At 32.9% G+C, this 27,598-nt stretch overlaps 1 protein-coding gene across 2 annotated transcripts; it reads right to left on the reverse strand.

The window, feature by feature from the left end:
• Positions 1 to 542: 542 nt before the first annotated feature.
• On the reverse strand, positions 543 to 24,570 carry LOC105349230 (transmembrane protein 64). 2 transcript variants are annotated; one of them, XM_011458944.4, is made up of 6 exons: positions 24,332 to 24,570; positions 16,646 to 16,747; positions 14,496 to 15,234; positions 10,299 to 10,460; positions 6,746 to 9,438; positions 543 to 1,648 (listed from the first exon to the last, which is right to left on the reverse strand). In XM_011458944.4, exons 3-5 carry the CDS (start codon positions 15,201 to 15,203, stop codon positions 9,262 to 9,264), a joined length of 1,047 nt encoding a protein of 348 aa, XP_011457246.3. In that variant the 5' UTR covers positions 15,204 to 15,234; positions 16,646 to 16,747; positions 24,332 to 24,570; the 3' UTR covers positions 543 to 1,648; positions 6,746 to 9,261. The 2 variants fall into 2 exon arrangements, with proteins under 2 accessions (XP_011457246.3, XP_011457249.3); XM_011458947.4 differs by lacking the exon at positions 24,332 to 24,570 and adding an exon at positions 18,501 to 18,818.
• Between the last annotated feature and the right edge of the window lie 3,028 nt (positions 24,571 to 27,598).

Here is a 27,598-nt window from a genome sequence, read left to right on the forward strand (position 1 = left end):
ACAAGATTCAATCCCGAACACGGTTGTGTAAGAAAAGAAATGTAGATTTTGGTCATAATAGACATAAAAATGGTATTTTTGATATACAAAACCGTGTTTGGCATATATCCAATACAGTTATATGCATAGTAGATCTAAATCCTCTCCATACGTTGATAACCCTTAAGATAGTAGGAAACAGGTATGAAACTAAATCAAAATAACTACACGACCCTAATCAATTTGTTTTCACAGGTTTGCTTTAAATGCAATAATCAGACAGACTAGAATAAGCTGATTTTCTTTCTAAGGTATAATTCACTAAAGAAAACATTGTAAAACCTTCGACAACTTTTCCATCACCACTATCCTCTTGTCTTTGAACAAACTTTTTGCAATTCAGTTGTACGAGTATTTTATCTTAAAGCTCCTTCGCTGCTTTCTTCTCTAGTGTTATATAGGCATGGTTTCATACCATTTCTTGAATATTAATCCTAATTTATGCAAAATTGCATATCTTCTTTGCCATTTATTCATTTTTTTACGAAGAACAAACACACATGCCAGTTGATATTGTGCAAATGCTGATTGCATTACGCATATAAAAAGTTTTTATTGCAATTTGAGCATGATTCGAACTATCATATCATAATATAGAAAATATTGTAAAATCATTTAAATTCGTTGTGGCTCAAAATTCATGTTTTCGTTGGTACCCCCTCAACAATGAATTTTAATACTCAATTAAATATTAAAAAACCAATCTCTATTATATACATGTATTCATAAAAAAAAACCAAAATCATGTCATCACAAACTTGAAAAAATAAGGTTATCCTTTCATTCAATTACACAGTAAGGAATTCTATGTATAATAAATATTCAAAAATTAGCTTTTATTACAAAACACAAGATATTAAAGTAAACTTTGTTCAGATATTTTTATACATATTTAGATACGATGAGTCACGATGAGTGAGTGGTTTTTTACTTTTTAACGGGGCCCATAAGTGCAATCGTTCTTTTTATTATTTATTCATACAAACATCTTTATAAAATTATCATGTCATTACAAACTTGAAAAGAAAATATGTTCATCCGTTCATTTGTTTATATAGTAATAAATTCTTAATACAATTCAAAAATTATCTTTTAATACAAAACAAAATTAAAGATATTAAAGTAAACTTTGTTCAAATATTTTTCACACATATTTAGTTATGATGAGTCACAAATGGTTATAGTTTGAAAAATAGGGTATTTTTTTATATTTACACACCAAAAACTAAATCTCTGTGAAAATCCTCAAAATATATCATCGAAAAGTCCGTCGTGTTCGTCGTCTGATTCAACATAAGGTTGTCGAATGTCGACACTCTCGCCGCCATTCTTGGTGGTGAATTTCTCCGCGGGCAGACGATCCTTGCTCACCTGTGTGACCTTGACATCCTTGATATGTCCGTCTGCCTCTAGCTTTCTGAACACCCACAACCGACGGTTGTCCAAAGTATACCATTTCCCGTCTTTCTTGCAGACCCTCATTCTTGGAATCTTATTAATCACAAACGGGTGTTTCTTGCATACACTGAGGGTAGAATAAATTGTGTGTCCGTTGTCAAACTTCTCCTTGATAGAGTCTTGGCTGTAGTAAATCTCTGAAGGCTTCATTCTGTTAATGGTAAAGATCATGAATTTTCGTTTTCGATCTTGATTCCAGATGAAACCAATCAATATATTTTCTATGGATTACGTGCAAGGTTTGGTATAAAACTCTATTTAAATTTCCTTTTTCAAAGAGCCGTATTGAGTAATCCAGATATCGAGCAGCTTTCAAATATATATTAGCTGTACTTTGTCTGATTTTCTGAAATTCATACCGTGCTCTGGTTTTTATTCGTGGGCATCAACTTTTGTTGTTATAGTGAAAATGACACTTAAATTCATGGTTACAAGTAGCAAATTATTTCATAAGTAATATCTCATTCTTGCTAGATTTTGTTTTAGGTCCGTACGATGATTAAGACTCCCAAGAATTAAAATATTGCTAATAGGGCATCTACTTGTAAATCGTCGTAGTGATCATTAAAAAAACAGCAAAAATTGTTTTATTACAGTGTATGATTTTGTGACAAATTGATAGAAACAAGTATTATTAGATAGCGAAGAAAACCGTGCAACCTCAATTCAGTTTGTTAACGTAAAGTTAAAAGTCATAACTGAACACAATTCATCGACGGAAATCACTGTGTGGAAAATACTATGAATCGAAAATGTGTTGATTTGGATCATTAGCTATATTTACGGAGAGGGCACACATATGCTATGCCTGCTGCCCAATCCAGTTATGTTCATTTACATGATAAAATATGTTCGAATCAAATCAAAGAATTACCAAAACATAAATTAGCTTTCAAATAATGGGGGAAGGTATATATTTGGTTTATTCATCAATGTATGGAAAGAACATGCGATCGAATTTAATTATAAGTGATTGGTAGGTATCCTTGGAAAATATAACAATAAACACCTTTCCTTGACATTGTCCGAAGAGAAAAAAATTTATAAAACTTTATACAGAACAAAAATACTGGTAAAATAAATTTGAAGCTGTTTTAATTAAAGTGAATCAAAAATGGTTTTTTGTCTAAGTGTGCAGACAGAAAACTCGATGTAAAATATCGCCAATAATCCAAACTAAGCACATTTTTAAATAGCATTTTCGATACAGTGGGAAGGATGATAAGTAAGAAGATGGGGGAACAAGATAGCGCAAATGCCAATTTGGTTTTGTCGTAAAAAACAATTTCAAATTAATTTTTGACAAACCAAATATACTAGATGATGTTTTATTACAAGTTTAAAAAAGCACGATTTCTAACTATATTCAGTTTTGAATATTTTAACAAACGATAAGAAAAAAATTAAATTCGAAAGTTTTGGTGGTATCGAACCCACAATCTAAAAACCCTAGCTCTATAATGTTACCTCATGTCTGGTGCTCTAACCACTGAGCCATTTCAGTCACAACAAACAACATTGTTAAATGCTAAATGCAACTTCAACCACGAATTGACGGACTTGTAGTATTTCTCTAAAACGTTCAATTGTTGGGATACAAAATGACATTTTTAAAGTATAGTGGGTCATCTCTCCACGTTTTTGTTGATTGAAATCGGTTTGATTTCCTTTAAACCTCATATAGACTATGACAAAAATATGGAGCCCAGACCCACTCTATAAAAGAAAAGGCATTGAAGTTCTAAAAATGACACTATTTGGAGGTTATGACACGCATACGCCAGTTTAAATCAACCTATTCTAAATATTTAACATATTTAAAGGTTATAAATCGATGTTATGGTAAATATACATTGTTTTCAATAATTGAGAAAGAAATTATGAGATTTGTTCATATTTTAATTTTATAGTATCTTATCAATCCTCATATGGACAGTTTACACGCCTTATTCATCCATCTTCTTTATTATACTTTCATGTTAAATACTGAAATCTGATTGGTTTAGATGCAGCTTATAATCTTTTTGCAAAATCAACAGACACCGATGCAAAACAAACGATCAACGATGCAAAACCAACAGTCTTGATTTTAAGAGAACTAAACGTTTAACGTTCTTGTCCGTCCCGTTCTCTGCGGTTTGTTGGGGGATTTTTGGGTTTTTTTTTAATTTATGGGGGTGCAATCCATTTATCAGATTCCATGTATATTTTCAATAAAAGTTGTAATAGATTATTATTGCAAAAAATAGCAAAAAATATTTCATGAGTGTTGTGTCATTTTAAAATGAAAAAAGGGTGTTTTTGTTCTAGAAATACTGCATCTTGCACTGCAGCTTTAGTTTTTTCTATCGATCAAGAAATAATCTATGCAAAGTATTTACGCAGCAAAGGTATCACGAAGACATTAATAAAGGATGTAAAAAAAATATTTGTATAATGGATGACATTATCAAAGCTGAGCAATGCTTCTTAAATAGTTTTTAAAAGTTCAAGAATCCGTATATTCTTACGCAGACCGTTATAAGTCGTGCGTTGGATTGCGTAGCTAGATTTCTGGCTTGACATACATGTACATGTATGAATTACAAGCAATTTCAGTAAGAAATGGACGGTAACATGTATAGTTACTGTAAATATAAATACATGTATATTGGAATGAAAACAAACAATAATAATTTATTTCTGTAATTCAGACAAACAATCAACAAATGAAAAACTAGTTTTGAACATAAGACAATATTTAGCCAAGTTTTCATCTACATGTATATGAAATACAGCATCTATTTTAAAACACTCCATGTGATCATAATGCACGAGGAACTTAAACCATAAAATCATAAAAAATGGCAATAAACTCGAACTACATGCAGAATAGTTGACTTTAAAATTTGTTGATTTGAAATCAAGAGTAGCAAATTGTTTGCAATTTCCAATTCAGTACACACAGTAAAGAGAGTTATTTTCGCCCCGAATAATTTTCTATAAAAAATAGCGGTTTTAAGCAAATTTGCCAATTTGTAAATTCGCCCTTATACAGTATTAGTTGAAGAGAATGGAGTTGCAATTTGCAATAAGCCCGTCGTTTTTAAATAAGGGAAAATGGGGCGAAAATAAAATAAGGGCAAATTGTTGTTTCTACATATATTTATAACAAATAATATACCCATGCCATTATTTACTAGATGACATCTCTTAAAATTAAGTGGTTTAATGAAAACCAGAAATTACATCCCAGATTTCATTATTGACAGAATGTAGAATACTACTCAGTACCAGTATGTCTATCCAATTTTATCCAATTTTGTAATTGTTAACATGTAGCTACCTGATGCAATGGTATTCCTATAAAAGTTGCTACATATAAGTGGTTCTATTTCATTTTTATAACAATTTGGCATACATCCAAATAAGAACGTGTTTTACATGAATTCATATGATGTAGATACCATGCAGTTCAAGTGTCTGTTCCTAGCTTTACCTTCATTTGGTATTATCTGTCACTTAATTCCAAGCATGTTCCATGACACGTTGGTTTTATAGCAAAATCTTCTCGATACCTTTTTTGTATAGTAGTTTTTTCGCATGAAAGATCGTCGGTTACTACTAGCCTCTTTTTATACAAAAAGAACCAAGTCTTTTCAAAACACTGGAATGATACATAATTTCTATTCATTAACATTATTGCTGCAGACAGATGCAAGATGATTCAACATTTGTAGAAAGGGTCTTAATGGAATTGCATTAAGTTTTGGCCGGAAAAATCACGATTCAGAGCAATTAATATATCATTTGAAACTCTGTTACTCGTCTTTTAATCCTCAAATCAATTTTGTGAAGCAAATTCCAAAGCAAATAACACTGTATGCTATTGTTATCCGTCATTCAGGAAGTTGATTAAAAAAACCAATCGGTCCTGTTTCGAATTTCCACACTTTCCCCTCCGTTGGTTGTAGTAAATTTCTGCGCGGTCAGAAGACTGGGGCTTACTTGTTTTATCCTAACGGAATCGACGTGACCCTGCTCCTCCAGTCTTTTGAACACCCAAAGCCTTCGGTTGTCCAAAGTGTACCACTTGCCATCCTTTTTGCAAACCCTTATCGGTGGTATCTCGTAGATAACAAAAGGATGGTTTTTGCAAGCATTCAAAGTGGCGTAAATGGTATAACCATTATCAAACTTTTCATTGATGGAATTTTGGCTGTAATAGATTTGCGATGGTTTCATGGCTGCGTCACTTCCTTTTTCGTTGTATTTTCGATTTGTATTCTCCGAATGTCCATGTAAGTAAATATGTTAACATAGTTTAGAATTACGCAACATGCATATCCAGATTTAAAGCTAGCAAAACTTTGGAATACTAGTATGATAATAAAAATTTATTATTATTAGAATGATGTAATCGCTTTTGACTATACTGTAGCCTTGAAATTAATATACAGATGAGTAAGTATATAAATAATATATTCGTACGTTTCTGAGCAAATATTTATCATATACTAGTAGTTTTTTTTTTAATAACGATGGTATAGAACGCATGGAAATCCATTATAAAATTCTCAGCCAGATAAAATATGTAAAATATCGATTGGCGAGCGGGTTTGCAGATCATAAGATAACGCCTCAACTTGACTTTTTGGTTATTCTGATAGACATCAAGATTGTAATAGAAAAGGTGTGTATTCGATAATAGGTAGGTTTGTTTGATTGTTTATTTCCAAAGAAATTGCGTTACAATATAAATCTGTCTTATGCTTTAATAAGGCCTACCTCCTAAAGAAACAGACATATTATCAGACTGACGGACGGACAATAGATAGATAGATAGATAGAGAGATGGAGAGATAGATAGATAGATAGATAGATAGACTTCATGAAACTGAGAACTAAAGCGGTTATTAAGTTTTGCTGGCTATAAGATATAGTGACTCCAAGCGGGAGGTTGGACGACGCACACCTTTTAGTTATGCTTACATCTGCTGTAATTGATCATTGCCCATAAAATTCTTGTAATCTTCATCGACGTGTTCAGAAATCAGAACATCAAGGGATACATGATTACGCTACCGTCTCTGTTTTATACGAGTTCATGAACATGTTAACGTATTGGTGATAAATTAAATAATGCATGAAAATCAAATAGTAACAAACAAACGTTAATATTATGCCGTCATTGCCAAGCTATGAATTTGGTAAATGTTATTAGTTTAGGTAAACCATCCGTAAACACTACAAACCAAAGTCATCATACCTAGTTCTAGTTTGCCAAGGCTAAAGGGAAACAAAACACAGCTGAAAGTATACAGATTATTTACCATCACAAATCATGAGAGATCCAATATTTATCGTTTTAATGCTTTCAAGATATATGAAGGGGAGGTATGAAATACATGTAGGTTTACATTCCATTTTAATCTTCTCATTTTTACTGTCCTCTATCATGAACCCAATGGTTTGACCATAAGGAAAGGGCAAACAAAAAATCAACAAAAATTTTCTGTTTCAATTTTATGTCCATTTCAGCACCTTCAATGATTTAAAATTAAAAACTGCTATTATATCACACACATTTATAATCAAACTTTAAAGAATAAATAGTGCAGCAAATATACACACATATATAACCACTCATACATAACAGCAAATAAAATAAAGGAACAACATGTGAAGTTGAAAATGTCAAAAAAAAAACAAGACAATTGCAGATGGACAAAATTTGCTTCTTTCCATATTGTTAGATTGTCTCGTTTTTTAGAGGTAAAAAAAATGAACTGTATATTCAATAATCTTATTTTTTCCTTAATGTATTTTTTTTTCCTGAATGTAGAACTTTATAACCTAAAAGATAAATAAGACTATAGGTAAGTAAGAAACAAGTAATACAATAATAAGATTACTTATTTGTCTCTACTGTGACTGTACCTAATGTCAGTTTATGAGAATAAATTCATTCTCATTGATCAATGGAATGTATTTGTTATACATAAGGTATCAATTTTGCATAGAATGGCAATTGTGCAAAATTGCTTCAATTAGAGCCATAATTTGCTTTTCCTAAAAAGATGTGAATCATGGAAGTTCTAGAATCTTAATTTTTGCTGTCATTGAATTACCCTAAACACTGCTATTATGTTTAATATAGCCTAAGGGAAGTTACTCTACAAACCATCAATAGAAAGAAAAGGATAAATATAGCTAAAACTACAGTTTTTCATAACCAATAATTTTTGTACATATATTGTAAGAGAATATATGCTTGTACAAGATTGTTTAACTCTATTCATTGTTTAAATATATTCAATAATATCACAATTTTTTACAATGTTTATACAGAAGCCAGGCAATGAGATGGATGACTATATCACGTACTAAGTAGTCACCATAAAATAAAGACCAACCATACTTAGAAATTATGCATCTTTGGCAGAAAATCTCATTATTGTACAACTCTCAAATCTCTTGAACAAACAATGCAACATACTGCTCATACATACATAATGTCACAACTTCGTCTAATACTGATGTAGAAATAATATATACTTTTCAGCATTTTGTTCACAATGTCTTCTTTATATGGATTATATAAAGGATTATATAACAACTTGAAATCTGATACTATATGTGCATGAAAAATGCTCCTTTATAAAAAATCACACTGGTGCACAATAAAAACTTGCAATGTGGTTATACACAAAGAGGAAGTTACTCCATTAGACTTCCTGTTCCCCACTGAACCAATGATATGTTGTACATGACAGTCAATACATACACCATTTATACACTAAATATACAAGTAATCAGTCAACTCTGACTTTTTTGCATAAAAAGTAAAATATATACCAAAAATAGAAAGTCACAATGGTAAACTTTTGTAATAAAACAATGCAATTTAAAATATTAAAACAAAACTGTGAACTGCAAAGAATCTGAACACTAAACAATGGTAATTTTTTTTTATAAATCTTCAAATATGACCTAGTCTATCACAATTTAAAATCAACAAACATGTTGTTGTATATACATTATAGTATTCAGTGTGATAGATAAAAAGTATATTACAGAATAAGGCAGGGGCATTTAGAACTAACTTTGTTACCAAAGATTAATGCCCATGAAGAGTAATGAACCCACAGCACTTTGAGCAATCCATAGAATGAACATATAATATACAGTGGCTAAATGCTTCAATCATTCTATCGTGTCAAAAAGATCAATCATTGTCTTATATTGTTGAACATGTCATGAAATGTTCAACAGAACCCTAAATAATGTTCAACATCAACAAAGGCAAACCAGTGATCTACATTTACAGAATGCATCAACCAAATCATATTGCAAGGAGCAATTGCCATGAATTAACTGAAACAAATGGAATCATAATTTTATATTTTAACAACGCACTGGAATAAGTACTTTCAATATCTTCAACATCATATTGAAATTCTTGAGAATAGGCAGACACTTAAATAGGATATAGCAAAAATAACAATACTGAGAAAAAAATGATGTCTTAGGTTTCAGGATTCCCTTGCATTAACATAGATTAAAAATACAGACATTGAATTGTCACATTTCAATGGTTTTAACAGATGTTATACCAGTAAATTTTCAGCATGGAATTTTAAGTTCACAAAACATTTACTATAAGTATTACTTGTATACCAGTACTACCTGATTTTAAAATACTTCAATCATAGTTCTACAAAATTTCAACCAACATAACAAAGAAATAATCCAGATCATATAATACTGTACTAAACATATGCACTATGTATGGATGACACCATTGGATAATTTCTTTGTTGATCTGTTGCTATGGATGCTGTCATGGCTGATGATGTCTGAGAGTTCTATACTCTGGTTTGGCTGTCCTTCAACAGTTTTCTTCAGCTCTGAACGTGCTTTTCTGATGACAATCCACAGCAAAACCACTGTTAACAAGATCTTTAAAAAAAGAGTAAATTTACGTATCACATAAAAGATCTATATAAAGTTGACTGTCAATATTTTGTACATCAATTATATCTGATATTAGTACACATTTTATCCTGTTTTTCAAGTCAAGACTCAAGTACTAAGCTGTTGTTATACAAGACTTAGCTGACGTTTTCATCCAGCCACTCTGATCCTATAGTCAACCTAGATGTACTGTCCACTATCCAGGTCATTAGTTTGATAGAGTTTATTCGAGACAATTGAGCACATACTTGAACATAGTACTTGATAGAACTATTATTGATGTTTTAAGGTACAATGCAATCAAAATACATCTTGTATTCATCCATAAATACATGTACATGATGATACACATCAGGTGTGTGATTTCAATAGATTAAAAGTAATTTACCCCAATTCATGTCATTCTTCATTTGGTAAGCTTTGTGGAAAATGATTTGGAGTCAAGACTAAGGAGAATGTGGTATTATTGTTTGGTTCAAACCAATGTCAGGTATGCCGAACTTGTGTACCCTTTAGTTGTACAGTCTTCATAAATGTATATTGTTATTAAAGACAAGCTTACAGTGCATAACAGACCTCAGAGCTATTGGTGCAAAAAAAATTGAACAGCTCAAATTCTTTGCATGCAATAGTACATAGAGTAAAACATGCTTATAACGAAGTGCCTGGGGCAAGCGTTTTTGCTTCGCTATAAAAGTAATTGGTTACATTCGTCAAGTATACAACATGTAATAAAGTTATGGGGAATGAAAATAACTTTGCTGTAAGCATCAATTCATTATAAGTATGTTTGCTAAAACCTTGTTTTACTGTACATGTATTTTTTTTTTAAAAAATGAACTCACTTGAACTGATAGAATTAGGTAGCCAGTGGTCTGATTTGATTTGTCAGTCAAGACATCACTCATGGTCCTCAGGGTGGATCCCATGTAACAGTTCAACACAGTGGTAGGTAATAGTCCTATGGTAGAGGCAGCACAGTAGGACCACAATGGTGTATCTGTCAACTGGATAAAGAAAGAGCAGATTCTACAACCCTTGCATGTATACCACTAGATGATAACAAATAATGGATTTTTCTAAATATAGTCTTATGTTCATATGCTAATGATCAAGAGTTAAATTTCTCTGGAAGCAGGCTTAGACTATGGAATGGGGAGGGGGATTCAGTCCAGGAGTTGTTTCTTCTTTTATCATCAAATTCTAACATTACATTTATTCAATTAATTAAATTTTCCAAATTCCATAAAGTTTGAATCTAGGGTGTGATACAACTCTTGAGCAAACCCATCCTCTGTTTAGTTCCCTCATGGTCTGTAATGATTAAATTTACATCTGCAATGGCCAAGGCAGTAATATCATCTGTTTGTTCTATTGATTTTCAATCTAACCTACATGAGAATCATCTTCCATATATTATTTGAGGTGTCAGAGAATATCTTGATAGTAAATTTGACCAATTATCCTTCGGATAGCCTAAAGACTTTTTAATACAGTGTTCTTGAATCTAGTCAAAAGTATGATTTCTTTCTTCTCAAGCTGAAGCAAGTCATATCTGGAGTTAAAGTAGTCCGAGTATCGCACTACGTCATAATACGGATTTTACAATATTGGTTCGACTTTTACAAAGCGTTTTTGATACCCGGTATTGATTTTGCTCTTCATCGCTGTTGTAAACAATGGCAATAATAAGCAATTAAAACGGTAATATATGTATTATATGAGATATAGAAATGATTACTGTTGAGAAACTCGATTCTGTTAAAGTAAAATGAAAAACGAAGTTTCTGATTAACCAGGATCTAAGGTATGCTTATATCTTCTTTGTTTTGACCCCCCCCCCCCCCCCCCCCCCCCCCGAATTTTTCTTTTTCTTTTACTAAAACCGGTTTAAATTTAGAGACAGAAGCTATTTCGAATTTAATCAATCGTCAATTAATTAATGTTTAAATGATATCTAACATTGTTGACAGATCTAGGCAGAAAACTGTAGCAAAATGTGATTTTTACGAATTTTTTCGTCAGGGTCTACTTGGTTTAGAGCTTATAGCGTGAAAAGTAATCCGTCAACATATAATTTATTTTACCAAATCTTTTTTCTAAGATGTCAATCTATAGAATAAACACCATGAATTTAAGTTTGAGTCCATAAAATAGTAAAAAAATTACCAAACGCGATACTAGCAGTGCATTTTTTGTATTCTGTTTTGATACATCAGGTCCATAAAGCGTACTTACTTACAAAAATTTGCGCAAAATTATTGATGAGATATGGCTTTAATAAATATTTATACTCTATTTTGTATGTTCAGTTCTAATTTTCCCAAAATTGGTAATTATTTTTAGGAAAAACGGACGTCTGTCAAATTTCATAATTGTCAATAATTTTCACAAGGGGGTACACCCGTCTGAGAGGTGATAACAAACAAATTAGCATGTAAACATACATATTTTCTTTTGTATATGTATTGCTAGAATGTATATTTATCATTTAAAGCTAAGCATTTAATGATTGAGCCCATTTAGTGCCGAGTATAGGACTACCTTAATTCAGAAGATTTTATGTTTTAAAGGCTGTCTTATTGTCTAACACTTAATTTCTTGGGGATATAATTTTTTTCATATGAAGCACATTTACAAAGGTTTTAGATCATATCTTTAAATAAATGGACTTCATGACTCTTACAGGTAAAAATTTCATTATGATCTTACATTGCAAAGCAAATGATGCAAGGCACCAACACATTACACAGCTTATGTATTTTCTGATTGGTCAAATATTTCTTTTACCTCTGCCATGCATTGTTTGCAACTAGATTTATGGAATACTTTTGTTACATGTTTTAAAACACAGAGGACACTTGTGGTTTTAAAGAACTTATTCACATGAAGGGTAAAACTGCCTCTTTATGTTGAGGTTAAAAAGCAATTAAATTCATTTGATACTTGGTACACTGCATGGTCTTCACCATTTCATTCTTTTAATCCTTTGCTTTGTTCTTGCCTTTTATATCAATTGAATTAAGCCAATTACATCTGTGATTTGAGAGTTAATACAAAGGGTCCATTCAATGGGTAATAATTTCTGAAATTACAACTTTTCATGTTAAATTCAGCCTATTCAAAGACTTTTCAAGACTTTTGTTCAACTATTGAACCTTAAACTTAAAAGGCAATTACATGTACCAACTTAATGTCTTATGGCAGTAAAAACAAAACTAAATTATTTATTGAAAACAAAATAAAATTAGGAAATAGTGTTTTTGACAGTTTATTTCTGAATATAGTTGTAATGTAAATTATGAAATTCAAGTACTTTTCCAAGACAAGTCCCTCGAATTAACCTTAACCTAGTAAATTTTCAAGCACTTAGACCAAGTAATGTGAAAAGCAGACTTTCCAGACTCTGTGTGTAAACCAATATCAATTGATCATTTATTATAGTTATAGCACACATTATTGCAGTATTGTTCAAGGTGGTTTCAGAGACCACATAGCCACATAAATTAGAACTTCCCAGGAGTGTTATTGGTTAGAAATTAGTTGTATTCTTAAACTGATTTATAAATTTTAAAGGCATTAAAATAATGAAAAAACATGAATTAAGAAATAATACTGCATGCTTACCGTAATTTATAAGCTGATATTAAGTTGACAAAGAGATAATTTTAAGTAGATCATGCATACATTTGAAAGGATGATGAGAGCAGAGACATAAATAACAATAAGTTATTTATGTCTCTGGATGATAAATACTGCTCCCAGTAAATTTAGCAAAAATTAAATTTTGGAATTTCTGTTTCATTTTGTATGTATTTAATCCTTGATATATGTATTCTCATAAAATCCATTTTTTATCCACAATATAACAATCAAGTGGGAGTTATCTATGGTAGGGGTACTTAATTACATTAATTCCCCATAGACTTTTATAGCTCTGTGCCACATTTTTAAGCTTTTAATTAAATATACGAGTGCAATTAGGTGCATTTTTCTCCTTCAGCTGGTCAATGTATTTTATCTAAACTTATTTATTTGTGAGAGGAGATAAAATTTATATGTACCTCACTGCACTTTAATGTAACTTTTTAAAAGATGACTTCTCTCATTATAAATTGGTGTTGTTTACTATTCTATTAATTTTTATTCATTAAAAGGACTGGGTCACTATATAATTAAAATGAAAATGTAGGTTTACGAAATCATAGGTAATGCAAGATTTTTGGTAATTCATTGTATAAAAGGGGCCTCTGAAATATGTCATTTCTTGAGTAATGCATGGCAAAATACTAAGATTGTAGTTTCAGTTACTCTGTGGAGGTTTTCCTGAAACATTTATGATACCTTATACTTTATTTGAGATATCTGGATACAGGTAATTGTGGTTTAAATTGATCAATTCTATTTATATTACATGTTACCTGATCATTTAGTAACATTTTTATATATGACTCAATAATGCATGAATAAAATGAACTTTGTAATAATAAGTCAGCTGCTTCTTTAAAAAAAACAGTACAAACAAATAAAGAAATGATAGTCCATGTGATGTAGTTGCTCTATGATGAAGTCATCTGCACTTTAAACAAAATAAAGATCACAAGTGGAGAAATGATAGTGTGTATATACATGGTATATATTTATATATGATATATTAAGTCGTACATGAAAACAACCAGTATATAAATATACATGTAGAGTAATGCAGTAAAATTCTATTAATTCATGTAAAATTTATTAATTCTTTTTCAGTTTTGTACAATGCTAACATCTATCTAAATGAATGTAGAAATAAATATACTGTAGATTCCTAATTAAACATGAGAAATTATTTTCCGCATAAAATCGTAAGAAGCAAACCTCGCAGATTTAAAATTTTGCTTTTTTTTTTTTCAAACAGTTTTGACCTATTAGAATTACATGGTATAACAAAAAAATTGGCTCTCCCGATTTTATATTCTCGTGATCTGATACAAAACATTGGAAACACGGAATTAAGAACTCGTGTAAAATAAGGAATTTTACAGTAATATTATACTTACTGCAAAAAGTCCATTCTGTAGTCCAAAGGGAATGGGTGTAAGCCTAGACAGAGCAATGAGTTTAAATCCCTGAGAACTCTCAACCACTTTTATAACAGCCTCCATCTTACTGCTATAGAACCTCCTTTTGATAAAGTCTCGACAGCAGTTTTTCATTACTAAATGTGCTACAATAATCCCCACAGTTCCACATATTAACACTACTAAGGGTCCATATATATAGCCATAGAGGTATCCCGCGGCCACCATAAGAAGGATGTATCCCCAGGCCATGGGAAAAGAAGTCACAATGAACAGAAGGAGGAAAATGAATACACTGATATATGGGTCTGTCTGTTCTAGCCATAGTAACAGATCTTTGACATAATTCCTGCAAGTCACGACTAGTATACATATTATTGAGATCAAAATCACAGATGAAATTGAGAGTTGGTAACAACTCGGTCCAGAATGACTTAAAATATCTTTTTCCTCTGAAGAGTCTTCCACTTTTGCAGTGTCCTTCTCTATCAGGCATTCCACATCGGGCGGAATGGTGGAGTCCTCCCAGTCATGACCCTGGGGTCGCCCGGATAAAAATACCTCGTCCAGTGTGGAGGACTCACCCAGAAACATCTGGGGTCGCATGTGAATGTGCTGCACAGTGAAGTGGAAGCCATCGGTACAAGAGGCCATTGCCACAGGGTTGAAGTTGTCTTCTGCTACCATGTGGTCAGACTGCTATAACCCTGCGTTGTCACTGACAAGTATAAAATCATGATAACATCAGTGATACAGTGAAGACGAAAAGCAAACACTATTATCTACTTGTACCGTAAACTTCATATTGCATACAGTCATTTACATTTCACCTTCATAAAACACTTTAAACCTTTTCAATGTAAGCCATAAAAAATTATTGATAGCGGTATTTCACCAGGTTGTAAACCATGAATGCTATCTAAGCATTTCACTACGGCATCAATATTTTTCATTTTGAATGCATTCTGCAGCTATACATATAAAATTCCTTTATTGATTGTGTGCCTTTTTCCTTTAATCTCATTTTATTAATATAGGATCTTATTCAACGAAATATAGAAAAAAAATTGATTTTTTCCAACATCTAACAGGCTTTTTTTTCTCCCCATATGCTGGCCCCAAAATGTAGTCTGAGTGTTGGTTCCATTTTTTTTATGTAACACTAAATACCACTGCTATAACAACTGAAACCATCCTAACCCTGTTACAGTACAGGTAGATATACCTGGCCAGGTAAGGAGGAAGCAAAAGTTGACAGCAGTCTTATGTAGGATACACTAATAGTTCCTTAATCATGTATACACCACAGCTAGGATGTGTTACCCACTATCATTAACATGACAAACATGTACTTAGTGAGAACATTTATGAGGCAAATGGTCATATTTCAGCTACCATTAAAAAATTAAAAATTTCATTCTATGTTGTACCCATGAATGTGCAGATCCAAGGTATAAAGGCATGTCTAAAGAGCAAGCAAGTGTGAGTGAAGAAACAAAAAATCAATTTAAGCAGTCAATATTTTTCATTAGCTAAACCTACTTGCATTGGTATTACCACAAACAAATGTTTACATAGTCATCATTCTGGCCCAAACATTAATGATTTTTTTTTTCCAGATGATCTGATACAAATACATGTACCAGCTATCTTGCCATCTACAGGTATTAGGCATTTTATGTTTTATATTTTTGATACATAATATAACTATGGCATAATACTTTCTCTCCATCATTCCAAACATTGACAAAAGTTTTCATATTCTAAACTGCAACAAATACCAATCTACATAAGAGTTTCTTCAAAGCTGATGCAAATTATATTCAAAATACCAAAATTGAGGAAAATTAGAGATTATTAATACACGAAAGCTACTTATACATTCCTCTCTATATAATATGTAAATAAGGCCCATTCAGCTACCTAAAAAGATCATTATCTTGCCTGAGGCTGCAGTGATCAAAATCAATGATGTTAACATTATATACTACAAATTGTTCCTTGTTTACTTTCCTGATATAAAGCAAAAGATTTCTTCCTTCCCTGAAATCTGCTTCCTTCAAATTTAAGTATGGGTCCAAAAATATTGATATAACAGCAACACTTCCTTTAAAATTATAGGATATTACCTTTTTCCTCTGCTGGGACACCACCTTTCGATCTGTCTATTCCAAGCAATTCCAGCTACACAGTTGCATGGGTTCCCAGCTCGTCCTTCATCCTTACAGTAACTGTTTAATAAGAGTAACAAATAAGTACATATATATATATATATATATTCCTGGACCTATCAAAATCAATATTCACCAAGGTTGCATTCATCTTTTAGGGTCTTCCCTGACCAGTGGGAATTTGCTAAATAGCACCAGTTACTGCTGTTTACAATATAGCTTTGCTCCAGCAAGTTTTATTCATTTTCCTACATTCTTCTCCTACACTATTATTACTTGCACTGGTCCCCACCAATCCCCCATTAATAAAAGTCTGCAGCAGGTGTGGAACAACTAAAAAACCTCTATAATAATGATAAAACTCTCAAGTTCTTTCATGAAGAAACTTGATGTACACCATATTAAACCTAATGACTACACATTTCCAATATTTGGCAATGTACAAGCAATCTAAAGGGAACTGGCCACTCCAAAACATCAGCCCAAACAGGAATGAGCTTGAGAATGTATGCATGTTGTGCAAACATATTGAGCAAATTATAATGCAATATATAATATAATAATATGATGATCGAATTTTAAATAATAAACTTCAGTTTTTGCAATCAGATCCATCAATGAATCTCACATTTCTTTAGCTATTTCTTTATTTTAGACATATAACTAAAGCTGTTTCAATTATCATCAATCAATCAGCAAAAAATGAAATTTACAGCATGCCATGTTCTAGTTAAATACATTACTAATTATCTCTGGGAGCTTAATTAGAAGAAAATCAGGAATGTGGACCCCTTTTCCAATCACTTAATTTAATCATCTTGAGATTTGTTGTTTAACAATGCAGCAATCAACTATGTAAATGAGAGCAAATGTACTAAAACAAATATCTGACCTGATAATATATGACCTCCATGAATATTCTTGCTACATTGGTAAGCACTTGTTTCATGTAGCCCTAACTAGTCAGACTACATAACATTTAATATGTAGGACATTATATCTATAATTGTACTTTAGACCTCCTCAACATGCAGAGATGAGTTTGGCTCGTTTGAAAGTTTGACATGAATGAAATGTCAAAGTGCAAAATATGATAATCATTATATATACCCCTAATGCTCAAAGCAATAGTTACTGAATGAATATTGTATGAACAAGGTCATAAATACATTACTCTGGTGTTTCATTAATGATTTCCAGCCACTAAACTCTGTTCAATATTTAATGTGCAAGCTACACTCCCACATAGTTACACTCTTCCGAGAAGTTAAGGCAAACTTAAACACTCTTTTATTATATCAGTCTGGGTTGAGGGTGGTTATTCAGTATCAGGAGACTATGACTGTGTATCTGATTCATATACATTTGTATTGTAACACCTGGTGGGGAAAAGTCAAGTCTCGACTACATTGTTAACCAGTTATACTGTTGTAATCTGACAGTTTACAGTTTTTGGGTTTATTATAATAAAACAATATCATAACCTTATGATAATACATTTTTATAGACCTAATAAGATTACACCAACTTCCTCTGAGTAGCCAAGAGCATAGACCATCATACACAAAACATTGAAGTACCACAGTGCAATATGTATTTTTTAGACAAAGTCCATTAATAAAACATATCAAATAATATATAAATATATATATATATAAAATTTTGGTTTATAATCATGATAATACATCAAAATCACTCATCCCTGATTCTTTGCAATAACCATGTGATATTGTTAAGTTAAATGGGTTTAAACTCATAACTTGCATCTCAATAGCTTTAATGTAATATCATAAAGACTGTGAAAAATATATACATTTGTCAGGCTCAAAAGTCTGATGGTCATGCCTAAGTCAGATGGTTGGCAGGAATGTCCGGTGGTTTTTTGTTGATATGAAAGCCCACTTCAGATGGTCATGCAAAAGTCCAATGCTACGTCTTATATTGGTACGTCATACCAAAGTATGATAGCTAAATTGAAAGCTCTAGACTAGCTGATGGCCTGCTTTAATATATGAATGCTTTTAACACTAAAGTATAGAGTATGCCAACATACCATGGTATTCAGAAAATCAACTTTAATGATGACATATTAGGCTGACATCATAGGTAAAGTTGCTGCTATCAGATAAAAAAAAACACCCCAAAATAGAATCCTCATTCTCACTTGTATTTTGCAGTGATACAATTGCATTTTGGTCATTTGATCCTTCCACGTGCCATGATGGCGCATAAGGCCGGTGCTTATCCCCAGTTTCCGTGGTGCTAAGCGGATGAAAGTCATTGACTACCCCTGGATGGGACACCAGTCCATCGCAGGTTAACCCCCAGCGTAAGCCGGCGTAAGCCGGTACGAAATTTCAGCTGGGTGGACTGAAACAATGTAGATAAAGTGCCTTGTCTAAGTGCACAACACCAAGTGATCACAGCGGGGTTTGAACCAGCGACCTTTCGGTTACTGGCCTAACGCCAATGACCACTGAGCCATGTGTCTACAAACCATATTGCATAAGGTAAACAATTGTTTGTATATTTTACAAATCAATTTATAAGCATTGGACTTTGAGGCATAAAAAATCTTACTTTAGAGTCCAATCGCGCTCTGGAGTCCTATACATACAAATATATAAATCATAGATATTAATGTAGTCAATTTATTGTATCACAGTGAAGATGTGATCTACATCTCCGTTAATTCATTGCCAAGCTGCTTCCTGTACTTCCCCCATTAATTCATTCTAAGAAATGAGCTGGGGATACTGTGCATAAAAGTTCATGGTTAAATGTTTTTTTCCTCTATAGAATATTAGATTTAGACCTGTTGCACTTAAAAAGCTAAAGAAACTTCGTACTTTGAACATTTGTCTAACATTTGTCCTCTTATCAATTATTCTACCAGTACTTCAACTTGCAAAAAAATCTTTAAAACACTTTTTTAGACAAGAGAAAAGCTGTCAATGTGACAGCAAACCTGGTTTTCTTTTATGTGAACTGTATCCATAATCCATTTGTCAACCCTGAATTCATAAACAATACCTATCCAGAGAAATGGTGTACCCTGCAATATTTTTTTAGAAAATGACTAAGTTTAACAGCTGGTATTTTTTTCATAAATTATCAAGAATCAAAATCAAACTGAAGTAATATGCATATCTCTGATATATGTCAAATTGATCCGCAAAACACCGACTTCTTATCTTGAAAACTGTAGGAGGTGTTATCTGTACAATAAGGATACCTTTTTGGCAGCTGCCCACTGGCCATTTTCACCATTTCAATAACCAGATTTTTCGTTTGGAAAACCCTGTTAAAAACAGTCCAGGTACTTTATTTGTTTGTTTCATATTTTCAGCAGAAAACATGTTTATACACTGTACTAAATTGTGGGTACAATACAACATTTTGACTTGTCCAATAAAATGTAATCAAAGTTGCAACCATTGGAACATGCAGAGCTTCTACTGTGATATAAAGGCATATACAATAATTCTATGGTCCTCTAATAATAATCATTGTAGTACATGTATAATTTCAATAGTGTAATACATTTATATACACTCAAGTAGCCACCAACCTTACAAAAGATGCAGTGTTTGTACGTACAGTGAAAATCTGGAGGTATGTGTAAGCAATGACTGAATAGGCAACAGATGTACCAGTAGGTACATTTATATGATGATAAAACCAATGTATCTATGTACCTATATATGTACACAATAGAAATGAGGTCCTGTGATAAAAGGGAGTTTAAGTCCGGTCACTGTACATATAAACCTACATTGTACATGTACTTATTGGTCATGACTCATGAGGTCACAGTTTGACAAAACTGGATATGGTTTGAGAAAACTGGTCGAGAGGTCATAATTTAAACAAGGTGCAGTTGCTTTCAGAAGATTTTTAAAGATCAGAACCAACCCTCTATCAACATCTGAAGGTTTTTAAAATTAATACCATAATTACTTCACCTTTTAAGATAGCATATCGATATATCCCTTCATTGAAGAAACCTGGCAGTCCATCACCCACTGGGGCAGCGCTTAGTGCCAAGTTTGGTTGACATTGGTCTATTGGTTCAGGAGAAGAGGATAAAATACGAAAAAATAAATTTTTGGAAAAGTTCATTTGATCTTTCAGCACACATGAGGTAAATAGATAGGAAAAAACCCAGTATGCAACAATAAATAGAAAAATATTCAGTATATAAGGCATTGTGAACTGACATTGCTTTGCTGACATATTTACCTTTAACATGGAATATACATATATGTATATGCTCTTTATATAATTCAATGTTCAGTGAATATGAAACCTTCTTTAATTGATTCTTATCACAGGGTTGTTTATAATGGTGTCCTGTTTCCTTAGATTTCCCCCTTCTATTTCTGGTGAGGGGGAATTATCATAAACATATCAGAATTTTATATTACTGCCAGTATCACAAATTCAATGCGTGCATGCATGTACTTCAATAATGAAATTCAAGTTTGGACCTTTAAATATTTGTTCGGACAAGAAGAAATTGTACATTCACCAACCAGTTAAAATGACTATTAAAGGATTTTTTGTATTTCAAAATATTTGTGACTGTGTAGTAAATGTTTACAAGATTAAGGTAGTCCTATACTCGGAACTAAATAGGCTCAATTATGGAAAGCTTAATTAGCTTTAAATGATAGATTATGCATTCTACCGGTACATGTGTAGGACTCAAAAGTGCGTTAGGACTTTAAAGTCCAATGGTCATGCCAAAATCCTATAGTCTGCCTCAAACCCCAATGGTCCATGTGCAGTTGCATATTTTGGTGCAACACATACATTTTATTTGTGCAGTTGCATATTTGGGTGCAATGCATACATTTTATTTGAATTCAACATGAACTTTTTATTCGAATACAACATGAACTTTTCATTCGAATACAACATGAACTTTTCATTCTTTGTTCCCGCAGTTCCACGGCGTAATGCCTTCCCTACCATCACTGTTAATTTTCACCACTCGTCTCCTTCTCCATCGTGTTGAATTTGAATAAATAGCAGTGATTTCAGTGACATAGCAAATGTATTAAGACAGCATCGGACTTTGGCGAGGCAAGCAATCAGACCTTAGTGCTGACCATCGGAATTTGGCCTGACCATGACTTTGGAGACTTTGGAGTCTTGTACACATAAATATAAAAAAAAAAACTGTTTACATGCTACCGGGTAGTGTTTTTTTTATTCCCTCTCAGACAGATGTACCCCTTTAAATTGTGAAAATTATTGACAATGATGAAATTTGCCAGATGTCCATTTTTTTCTAAATGTAAATACCAATTTTGGGGAAAATTAGAACTGGATATACAAAATAGACTATAAACAATGGTAAGGTCTTGAGTTCGAGCCTAGTAATAGTTGTCAATCCCTAACCTGTTACACTGGTACCCAACATAAAACCTATATGGAGAAGTTTGAAGAGTCTTCTGTGTGAGCTTTCTATGGGATAGAAAAAAGTGGGAAGAAAGTCATAGTTTAATTAAAAGGCTCAGTACTGTCAAACTTCTATTAGTACAATTAACTACTGTAACAGGTAAATTTCACCCTTCAGCTCAGAAGGTAGAGAGTTGGCTTTTTACGTTTGAACCATATAGGTCTCATGTTTGTTTTTAAACTCATCATCTGGTTCATATGGGTTGAAGTATTATGGCAGTATCTCTGTATATTTGTTTATGTTAATTGGAGTTCATATTTGGCAAAAAAGTTTGATTTTCCATATGTGAATTCAAAAGTTTTTTTTCCAGTTGGGGCCTGAGGATAATTTTGCTTGCGAGTTGCCAGGTCTCTAAAGCTTATTTTCAGTAACTTTAATTAATATGTGAATGAAGGACTAATGACCCTTTGATAAGAGAGCTTCCAAAGAACAAAATCCTAAAATATCAGAAATTCTGTTTTATAAGAATTTGGGAAGGGGGAGGGTCCGTGCAGGTTTTCATGCTTACATGAAATGGGTCCCTGTCGTCTCATGCAACCAAAGCACCCCATACTTGAGCACCCAAAATTTTATTTGAGTGCCCAAACTATGTTTCACTAGAGCCCAAAATACTTTTTATGAGCGCCCAAAAGTAAAAGTTATTATTACGTTAAATTTGGATTATTATCACGAGCGTCCAAAATTGTTTTGTCTGTTTTTGCACTAAAATGTTGGCGTATGATTTCACGAGCACATGTCTCCAAGTTCGATTGAAGCTCACTTCCACATCAAGTTATGAATTATTTATACGAGCGCCTCAAAATGGTTTACCTGATTAACTTTAAAATCTTTGATAGAATCTCAATTAACATATACCTTGGATCATTTTCATGATCCAGCACCCAATAATGTGCTTAGGCTTAAGAAAAAAAATGGTTTGTTTCCGGTTTCCCGACCGACCCTAGTTTTTACCCCCCGACTCAAAACTTTTTTTAAAGGATTTTTGATGGAAAATCGTTTATTTCCGTTTTTATCCGATTTGGAAAAAATTACTCAAAATTATGGTCACAAAAACGCTTGAAGCAGTTAGATCTTTTCAAATAAGTGTAACTCAAACGTTTTGTTTCAAAATGGCTGTATGTTTCCATGTGTTGTAGATTTGCAGGTGTCACTACAGTATTAAATTTTACTATATATTCTTACCAAAATTGCACAACTTTACATACAGATTAAAAATTCACAACGAACTTCTGGAAAAAATCCTCTTGACATCTTTTTAAACAACGCTTCATTTACAATTTTCTAGCAAAATACACACGTGCATCCAGCAAGGCGTGAGACTTTGTTTACCTCGAAGTTACACATGTGCTTGAAAATCAAGCCCGGGCCTTTTCACCCCCCTCCGGAAACAACACGCATCAAAAATTCAAATGACCTCGCATTATTACAAAAATGGGATAGTTAGACCTCTTACACATTGTTTTTCAGCTCATAAAAAAATCAGCTCCTGTCGCGTGTGGAAACGCCCCGAATTCAAAGGAAAATTCGGGAATTATTTTGGCTCAGCCATGTTTTGACGTGAACCTTCCGTGAAATACTGTTATGACACCTGCACTAATGCTCTCATCGCTGGCAGAGGAAGTATATCTGATATATAATATCATTTTTGTGTTTTCTTAAGACCATCTTAATAGTCAGGAATGATATTAAAAGTATTTCTCATTTTATACCATTCAGCAGTGTCAGTATCTAACTGGCATGTATGGATACTACAATATTAAAGGAAAAAAAAATATTTGAAGAAATAAAAAAAAATTCCGACCGACCGACCCTTCTTTTTTTCAGCATGAAACCGGAAACAAACCATTTTTTTTCTTAGGCCTTACTCGATTTTGCTCTAAAATTCGTTGGATTATTTTCAAGAGCTCCCCAAAGTTCGATTTGGACTGTATTCACGAAATGGGTTCACCCAATTAAAAAAACTGAGTAAAATAACATGCACATTTCTTCAATTTACAGCTATTTCAACTGCGAGTCCAATTTGTTTAGGGGTGTTTTTAAAAAAAACTAGTTATGGTAATGTCAGCTATGATCAGTACAGTAGTACTTTATAAATAACTTCATTATAATCATTTTTTTTTACAATTAAAATTTGAGTTTTTAATCACTGGAGTAGACTACAAACCCTCTAGGCTTACCTTCTTGACTTTCCAGGATAGAATGTGCAGCATCATTAATTGAGTATTATCCATCTACAGTCTTCATTTAGTATTGGATCTTACCGTGATCACATGATTTATGCTATTTCGTGCATTACAAAATTTCGTTCTATTTATTTAACTTTACACACATTTTACCACGACTTTGGGTTTTAAATAGCTGCCGCATGCCAACGCAAACTACACCTGTAAATAAACTCAGTCCGCTTGTGTCATCGAAAAAAATGTTGACCGATCGTTTATTATCTAATGCTAATAAATGTACAAAATCTAAATGATTCGCTTGAAAAGTATTACAGTATCTTTTTACTAGCCAACATTCTTTTTTTTATCGATAAAATCAATATTTTTTTTTCATAAACAACACCCCTTATATCACTGAAAGAAATTAATGATCATGATAATAGGAGTTACCTCTCTTTTTTCAGCAAGAGGACTGAAGAATCTTTCCAAAAAATGCCAATATAAATGAATTGATTTGATACATGTGATAATGAAATCATGCAAAAAGACAATTTCAACATATGTATAACGAAAGTCTACTGTAAAGTAAATATGGTTATTATAGTATTAACAAAAAAAGTTTTATAGTCATATATCGAACGCTCAATTTTTAATATTAATATGGCCAGGTATGTATGCACTTCTATTAATTTTCTGCGAAATGATATTTTTTTAATAGTCGGCCATCTCTTCAAGCTCATCATCACAACGATTTTTCACTGCCAATATGATTGATGTGTAATTATTTCCGTAACTCCATAGGGATATATACTATATAGTAGTTAAAATGAAAATTTAAAAAGAGGAATGTGATAGGTACATCTTGTACATCATGTTTCTATGGTGTTCCGATGGGGCCACTTCGACCTTCGCACTTTCGCCTTTAGGTCGAAGATGCGAGAGCGCGAAGTTGCGAAGGCGAAAGTGCGAGAATGCGACAGCGAAAGTGCGAAGATGCGACGGCGAAGCGTGAAGTTGCGATGGCGAAAGTGCGAAGGTGCGAAGGCGAAGGAGCGATACTACTATCGCTCCTTCGCCTTCGCAACTTCGCACTCTCGCCTTCGCAACTTCGCACTTTCGCCTTCGCCTTTTTTTTCAGCATTCAGAAAGTCTCAGTCGATTACATAGAATTTGATGCAGGCACCGTACTCGCCAAGGTTTTCCGATTAATCCATGATATCATTGGTACGCATGCGCTAGGCCATCGTGCTTACTATGAATGTTTATAAATATTTTAATGTGTATATGTGACATATATGTTTACCAGTGCTGGGTATGTCTAATCATTATATACTCCATATAAAATGTAATGTACGCCATAGTGTATACATATGCACTTCCAGACTCCTGTCACTTACCAGCTGTCTGTTTACTTTACCGTGGATCAAACACAGTAATTAACATTCTAATTTCATTATGCGACACTCCTTGCTTATGTATGGATCTAGAGGGGGAGAGTGGGTCCGCCCCCCCCCCCCGGAAAATTCAATATTAATAACTTCACACATGCAGTAAAGGGGAAGAGAGGGTCCGGATCTCATCCCCCCGGAAAATTTAATTTTATTATTATATATAATTAAATCTCCAAAATAGGTCTCAGAACCCTCCCCCACCCCCGACAAATATAATTATCCAGCTAAAATTGTCTTTAAACGATAGAGAGCTCCACAATTATTAAAATGCGAAGGCGAAAGTGCGAAGATGCGAAGGCGAGAGTGCGAAGTTGCGATAGTAATATCGCTTCTTCGCCTTCGCAACCTCGCACTTTCGCCTTCGCATCTTCGCGCTTCGCCGTCGCATCTTCGCACTTTCGCTCCTTCGCCGTCGCACCTTCGCACTTTCGCCTTCGCAACTTCGCACTCTCCCACCTCGACCTAAAGGCGAAAGTGCGAAGGTCGAAGTGGCCCCATCGGAACACCATATGTTTCACACATGTAAAATAACTCTGCTTCGTATGATATTGACAAAAAATATCGATTGCAAAAAAAGCCATTAACGACTGATAATTTCCTATGTTTATGACTGCATAACAATGAAGATGGTGTTCTACAAAATGACCCCTTTAAAAAACTTTATCTAAACAATAAATTTTGCTTTGTTCTAACTTTACTACAACTGCTCCACCGGCATAATCCAAATTATGCGCTAGCATTGCAGTTCATGTTTTACAATTGCATGTAAAGCTAAAACGCAAATACAAACTGTATATTATACCCATTCTTTTTTCAACTCTTTAGAAAAAAAAAATATTTTTTAGCCTGATTAAATGAAATTACATGGTTTAACATTACAGACACATAGCAACGGCAGGGGGTGTGCTCATTTTTTGGAAACCGCTATTTCAAGTTTTTTGGGTTTTTTTTTTTTAAAAGGGGGGGGGGCTATTTGATTAAAGAAGTGGCCCGTTCTGATGTGAAAATTATAGGGAAAGTTCATTTGTAGTAAGTAAATAGTTTATTGTCGTGACATGTGTTACAGATCACAGGCACCGAAGATATATATCATAGTATATTTTTTAATTTTTATAATAAAATAATTCCCTATGCTATAATAATGATTTTTAGTTATTTATTATAGTATAGAGAATAGAATCATGCGCCTGTGAATTCTAAGGAGTGCAACTCTGTCAGGCATATTTGCGAAGTAGTCTGTTTCAAGTTTTAGAAAATTTGGTATATCAGCTCACCATATTTATTTCTTTGTTCAATTTCATCATATAACGAGATTTTAAGTATTCGATAAACTTTTGAAGAAGAAGAAAAAGAAGATTTTTTTTAACTTTTGCACACATGATTCTGTGAACAGTTCTGAGGGCAAAAATTAGTAAGACCTGCATAATATTTAAAATATATCACCCAAAATTTATAAAATTCGACACGGTGTCAGTTAATTTAAAATGAAGATTGACACGCTTTAAAGAAAACACCTAAATTTCATCAATTTTACAAAATGCTAAATTAATCTCCTTAATGTGATTGTTCCTACAAAAGTCTTTTGCTTAATACATAACAATCATCATTATTCTTGAAAGCAGGTACTGCAGTATATAAACATGATAAATACGTCCCTTTCGCGGAAAGTCAGCAAAAATTTTAAAATTTTCAATCATACTATGTACAATGTCAACAATCTATTTTATGAATTTTAACATTCTTATTAGGGCTATTAAATTCCTGATACTTTCTTATTCACAAGGACACATCACATCACTTTTTTTTTCACGCTACACGAATTATGCTAATT

Source organism: Magallana gigas, chromosome 3 (genome assembly GCF_963853765.1).
Source record: "Magallana gigas chromosome 3, xbMagGiga1.1, whole genome shotgun sequence".
NCBI classification, from domain to species: domain Eukaryota; kingdom Metazoa; phylum Mollusca; class Bivalvia; order Ostreida; family Ostreidae; genus Magallana; species Magallana gigas.